Source organism: Hibiscus syriacus, unplaced genomic scaffold, assembly GCF_006381635.1.
Source record: "Hibiscus syriacus cultivar Baekdansim isolate YM2019G1 unplaced genomic scaffold, ASM638163v2 tig00110548_pilon, whole genome shotgun sequence".
Taxonomy (NCBI): Eukaryota; Viridiplantae; Streptophyta; class Magnoliopsida; order Malvales; family Malvaceae; genus Hibiscus; species Hibiscus syriacus.
The window spans coordinates 3,054,785-3,061,984 of record NW_024062775.1 but is presented as its reverse complement, the minus strand read 5'-3'; the positions used below and the strand labels follow the sequence as shown (position 1 = coordinate 3,061,984).

At 29.4% G+C, this 7,200-nt stretch overlaps 1 protein-coding gene across 1 annotated transcript; it reads left to right on the top strand.

Annotated features, from left to right (window-relative positions):
* The first annotated feature begins 1,201 nt into the window (after positions 1-1,201).
* On the top strand, positions 1,202-1,735 carry LOC120131019. Its single transcript, XM_039148134.1, has one exon. The coding sequence runs from the start codon at positions 1,202-1,204 to the stop codon at positions 1,733-1,735; it is 534 nt and encodes a 177-aa protein (XP_039004065.1).
* Positions 1,736-7,200: the final 5,465 nt, after the last annotated feature.

Here is a 7,200-nt window from a genome sequence, read left to right as displayed (position 1 = left end):
AAGTCAAACAAGAGGCGGCTATTCCATCCGCTCCAGAGAATAATGCCTCCTCCCGTTATTTCCTTCAATTTATTCTCACGGTTGGCTATCAATTCGCGAGTTATCACAAATAATAGGGCGTATTTTTAACTAGTCCTTCAATTAATTTCAAAAAAAAAAAACTTTTATCTTTAAGTTTCAACTTTTTTTTTTTGGAATTAACCTTGAATAATGATTCTTTAAGCTCCAGCTTTATAATTCTACCAATAATTACAACAAAAATATATTTAGAATTGATAATTATAATTTTTAAAAATTAATATCTAAATTATCAATAATCTCTCTTAAGTTCTTAAATCATTATTTGAGCATATTCAAACTTACCATCTCAAAAACCTCTAGTGTTACTTAAACTTTTTTTATTAGTCTAGTGTGATTACAAGTGATTGTATTTGTTTTAAGAACTCTCAATTATATGACAATAAATACTCAAATATCCTACAGTTGTTGGTACGTAAACTCATGACTTTTAAGGATAACAATCATCTCTTTAACTATTAAGATCGTTAATTCGTTAGGTTCATGCATATTGATAGTTGAATCCTAGTGAAACTGCATATAGAAACATAAATATTTGTATAAAAGAAAAAAACAGTTAGATAACATGACATAGTAATTTAAAATAAGCAATGGTGCTTTATTTAAATAAAGTAAAACAATAAGTTGAATTGCAAGAATGAAAAGATTGAGGGGGCATATTTATGAAACTAATATCTTTAATAACTTCTTTTGTATGTTTACCATTTTCAAAGCTTGTCTTCCGAACAGTAATGCACGCACGAATGGGCCCGAAACAGAGGATTATTTAAACATTTTTCCTTTTTTTTTATAATGAAGAGAATTTTGGTCTAAAGTCAGGCACCTTGACCTGGCAGCCTATATAGTTTGTAACCATTAGCCGGCTGCTGACGAAAGAGCATTTGAATTTCCGCTGATCATGAGACCCACAGCCCCAGCAGATTCGTCCCACCGTTGTTTGCTTCTAATTTCTTCAATTATTTTCTTGTCCCCATTTGTGTTATCTTCGTCCCCTTTTTTTCTATATAAATCCGAGTAACCACATTCTAACATTTCAGCTCTATCATATTATCAGCTTCATTCGAGAAAGCTCGGCAATTTGCACGGAGGACTCCATAGTTTTTTCTATTAAGAAACAATAGCTATGGAAGCTTACTCTTCTTCTTCGGCTATGAAGGCTCCACAGGCTTCTTCATTTCATGGATCACTTCATTCCGTGAATAAGCCATTGTCAAAGCCCTGGAAGAAGCCAATCGCACCATTTCCACCCACCCCACCCAAGGTTTACACGGTCGACCCCAGAAACTTCCGTGACTTGGTTCAAAAGCTAACCGGTTCACCTGAGTTCATGCCCCAAACTCATAATCTAACGCCAACAACTCAGTTCGAGTTGCCTCATCATCATCAGCGTCTCCAAGGAGTAGCCCCTCCGCCTCTTCACGTGGCAGCATCGCCGTTGTCTAGGGTTGAAGTTTCTGCACCGTTGAATCTGTTTTCGGGATTAGATCATCATATTCATACCACATCACAGAACCTGATATTCTCTAATAATTCCATGAATACGATAACATCGAATTCACTCGGATTGAACATGTCGCCATCTTCTTATAATTGGTGCGCTTTCCCCATTCTCAGTCCCGGTACACTCGCCTCCTTGGAGCAAAGCACTGTTCCTTAGATCATACATCAAGATCATCGACGCTTGATTACTTTATTAAATATATGCTGCTCATATTTAGTCCATGCTCAAGCATAAAGAGACTACACTCTTTTGTTATTGTAGTTTACATTTATGTCGAAAAAAAGTCTTCATCTCTTGATTGTTATAATGTATGCTATTTCACCCAGTCATGAATTAGTTGTTTATATTACATAAGATTTTATGTTATGAGATAAATTTACAAAATTTTAGAAAGAAAAAAAATAGATAATTAATAAAAAAATAAAAAAATATCTAAAATACATAAAAATTTAAATTTTTCAAGAGACATTGTCTTCACCCACCCCTTGGATCCATCCTTGTTATTATTGGCTTCAAAACAGTCTTAAAAGTACGTAGTTCATGGATCTATCCTTTAAGAAATACATCTAAATTGATCATTGAGTGGTATAATCTATCCCTCACATCGAGTTCATGCATGGTAGGGCTCCCACAAAAGAACAATTATGGGGGAAGAACCCTCTAAATTGAATGAAACTAAAATTCTCCACAATGTACCTAACCATGGAATTAACTCTAATGATCTTACCACTTGCATGGAGTTAATTAAATCCATTTATTTGTTGTAACTAATGTTTGCCTAATATTATAGTAGAGGGGCTAAAGGGGAACCGGTTGGGACATTAGTAGAGGGATAAGGATTAAAGTTTTGTTTGATAAATTAAAATTTAAGTGTTTAATTTAAAGTATATAATTTTTTTGATATTTTATTAAAAATAATTACTAGATATAATTAAAAAATTATAAATGTAAAAGTTTAATAATATAAAGAAATAAAATATGTAGAAATTTTTCCCAATAAGCGTGCATTTATCTACGCATAATTTTCCACACTTTGTCATTGGAAAGGCATCACAAATAGTTTTTTTATTTTAGATCATTAAACAAATTTAAAAATTAAATCATTAAACATATTAATGTTCATTTGATTGAACTTTTTCAATAGGTTATCAAACAAGGCCTAAAATTAAGTGTAAAATAAGTAAGCTTTTGTTTGATTCGTTCATATTTCTGGGGATGATGCATTTTATAGTCTTTGAATTAATGCAAAATATCAATGCAGTACTTAAAAAATACATTTTATATTTAACCATATACTTTAATTTAACGATGTTAGTCAAAAGGTCAAATAGTAATTAGTGTATAAATTTGATTAATCAATTGTAATTTTATTTATTTTTAATTCAAAATTAACCTAAAATATGTAAAATAAGAGATAAATAACTACTTGATCAAGATTAATTTATAACATAAAATTTCAAATCCTATATGTTAGTGGTTCATAACGATTCATTTTAATGTGGACGAAGAGGGCTGGATTAGATGTTTAAAAGTTCATGGAGAACAAAAACAAAGACCATATCTCAAAAGGAATAAATATTGTCATGAACATTATTCTTAGGTGCCACATGATGGGTTTTGGTAAGTGAATAAATAAGATATATGCTAATAAGTTTGATGTGATGACTTAAGAACATCATGGGATCTATCTCATTTGTCTGATCATGAAAGTGATCAAGTAGTTTGAGTTCAGTTTTGATAATTATTGTCCCATTCCTCAACTGTTGGATGGATAGACAAAAACAATGTTTTTGAATACTGCATACAATCGAAAGAGTGACCATGAGTGAGCACAATCTTTTCAAAGGTATACATTCGAAAAGTTAGTCATGAACAAGAAAAATATTGTCACATACATGTGGTGACAAGTATAATACTAACCACACTCTTTCATGTTTTTTTATTCTTTTAGTTTCTTATAGTTTGATGTGAGGGGAGTAAATTTGAAAGAAAAAGAAGCTTCTTAGACAGACCGTATTATTAAAATATAGAAAGAAAATTTTCTTCGTACACTATTTGACTTGCAATAGAGTATGGACACGAGAGGGGTGATTATTAGCTACATTTATTTAAATTGACTATTAGTGACATTTGAAAGCAATAGAGGGAAAATTTTGGCTGAGGTTCAAGGTGGCGCTGAGATGGGCACTGACCTGGTCTCATTAACCAAAATTATAAGTTGGGAGTCACTTTCGTCCACCTACAAGAAAACTATAGTTATATATTATGGGTATTTTAAGAAACGAATTGATTAATGCTTATGTGTTCGTATTATTAGTTGAGAAGGAAAGAAACAGAATGTTGATAGCAGACAATACACATTGCCCTCTGCCGACATCTTTACAGAGTAAAAAACATATAATATAATATATTTTAGGCGACATTAGCCCAAGTTGTGGGAAAGATTAAATAAGACTGTACAGCTAAGTATTGATAGCAGTTTCATACCAAGACCAAATCAAATATGGGTGACTTTACATTATATTTGATTGGAAGAATATCTTAACTGGTGTGAGTTGTATTCATCTAAAAAACGTAATTATTTTTCATTTTAACCGTATGTAATTGATTAGGTTATAAGATCATGCCATGTTTTTTTATTTTATTAATTTGAGGTAATTATAAGGCAATATTTGTTTAAAGATAACTCTAAATTATTTGACATTTTTGATATTTAAACCCGAAACCTCAAGAAATAATAACAATTCTTTTACCACTAAGATCACTTGATTTATGCTAATATCATGGCATGTTATATTGACGTTAAATTCAATAATCTTCCATTTGAATTTCCAGTTTGAAAGTTCTAAAAAGTATTATTATATAGGTTACATAGATGAGACGTTATCCATTTGTTGGTAAGCGACTACATATGACATGATGGATGAAGCGAAGAGATTAAGAAATGTCTAATGAGTTCGTATTTTATAAAGGAAATTATGAAATTTAACCATGCTTTCTAAATGTTTTTGAATAAACTTATAAGCTACTGGATAGTACATGGCCATAAATTCTTCTGTGGATAAATCTCAGTCTATTGCAGCAACCACAGCTAAGCAGTACTCAATGGCTTGTATTTGAGTTATTCACGGATTTTCCTAATCAAGTTTGGAATATATGACTAATCGATTGATCATTTTGTAATTTTTAATAGTTTGGGGACTCAATAAAGAAATATCCTATAGTCAAAGGATCATTTTGTAACTTTTAATAGTCGGGGGACACAACAAAGAAATACCCTATAGTCGGGGGACCATTTATGTACTTTACCCTTGGTTTTAATATCTAATTTTTATTTACTTGCTAACTATTTTTCACCAACCGTCTATTATTTATTAATTATCTTTCAGCAATAATCTATCTATTTGTTAATTACCTTTCATCAACCTTAATAAATGAAACTAATTAACTTCTACACTCCCCTCAAGTTCGAGTTTCAAAAACATTTTTACAAATTTCACCTTAAACTTAGACATTAAGTAGATATGTTGTTGTGAACCTAACACCTTTATCATGACATCGGCTAGCTTATTATTGTAGTTATGATAAGCTTTGTTTGGATAAGTTCCTCTTAAATTCTATTTCTTAAAAAGTAATAGTCTATCTCAATATATTTGATTTGTTCATATTACACTGGATTAATCGTTATTTGTACGACTGCTTTATTATTAAAAGAAAAAGAAAAAACCCTTGTTAACTATCATGATGAAATCCTACTTAACTTTAGAACCTCCCTGAATGTTTAACATCTGAGGTAGGTTTTTGGATAATGATGCAATGGTGGATTCCAGTGGCCAAGGTTATAGTGGTGGGGATGAGAGTAAATTGATAGGCTTTTTAAATATTAAAAATTTATTGAATTATTATAAATTAAAATCACTTTAAAAGAATATATAAATTTTAGAAACTAAAATGTTATTATACCATGAAACATCACCATTTTCATTAAGTCAGCAGTAAACTTAATAATGTGTGACGAAAACAGGAACGAAGCATAACATTAAGCATGCTTTGGAAAAAAAATTAATAATTTAATAGCTAAAATAGAAACCTTGGAATAGATACGTGGCCAAGTAGATTATTTATCCTAACATTAACCAGAGTTTTAAGGGGTAAACTATACTAGTGACCATCTAAGTATAGCCCTTTTTTATTTTGACCACTATTTTTAAATTTTTGTTAATAAGGTCACTCAACTATTTAAATGCATTCAATCATACCACTTGTCATTAACATTTAACGGAAACGCTAATGTGGTAGTTAATAAAATTAGTATAATTACACATTTGATCATTGTTACTTATATATTCTATCAATTTAGTCCTAATTTTAATAAATTAAAATAAATTTAATCTTTGAATTAGATTATGCCACATGTTACCAGTCGATTGGAGAATTTAATTTATTTTAATTTAACAATTTTATTTTACACCAATCAGAGATTGACATGTCACCCTCGGGTGGCAAGAAAAATAATGATATAAAATAAGTAAAGCAAGAGTTCAAACATAGGACCATTATGGAGTTTAAGAAGCTATTTAACCACTAAACCAAGCAAACCTTTTAGTTCAAAATGCACTACATATGCTATATATATTAAATACTAGTCTAAAAATTCTTGTTATTTTATATATCTTAACATTAAAACTATATATTTTATTCTTATATTAACTTAAAAATATATTTTATTCTTATTTTAACTTAAAAATATATTTTAATTTTTTATTGACTTTAAAAAATTATTCTTACTTTAAATTAAATATTTATATTTTATTCTTATAATATTTTAAAATTAAGATAAAAATAAAATATATTTTAAAATTAAAAAAATAAAATATATACTTTTAAATAAAAATAAAATATGCATTTTAAGTTAAAAATAAGAATAAAAATATTTAAGTTCAAATATAGGAATTTAAGTTTAAACTAATATACAAAATGTATATTATATCTAGTCTATCCCAAACCATGTAATTTGCTTGGTTTAGTGGTTGGTAGGCATTTCTTTCAAACCCAAGTTGTGTCATGTATAATTATACAAGAGGATGACACATGTCACCCTCTTATTGGTGAGAAACAAAACTATTAAATTTAAATGAATTAAATTGTAACATCCCAAAACAGGGCTAGTGATTAAAATGTGAATTTTGAAAGCTTTATGTTCAATCTCGAAATAAGTTAAAAGTTCAGGGATTTAATTGGAGAATTTTGATGTTGGATTTAATAGTAAAGTTTGAAAGTAACAAGGGTATTATGGTCTTTTCTAAGAGAATATTTTTTATTTTCTCTTTTAAGGGATATAAAAACGTGGGAAATGAATCCAGAGTCTTCTTCTTCAACTTTCTTCTTCTCCCCATAAGCTTCAGTTAAAGGCGAGTTTAATTTCAGGTGTTTAATTCTTGGATTTATAAGTTGGTTTTGATTCTTTGGATAGTAAGAAAACTTAAGGAAGTCTAAAGATAAGTAAAAACTCAAAGATGGAGATGTTATGAGAGATTAAGTAAATAAAGTTTTTAAGTGAAATTTTGAATATGAAGGTTTAAATGAATTTGGAAGTTGAATTTGACTTTTCATATGGAAGA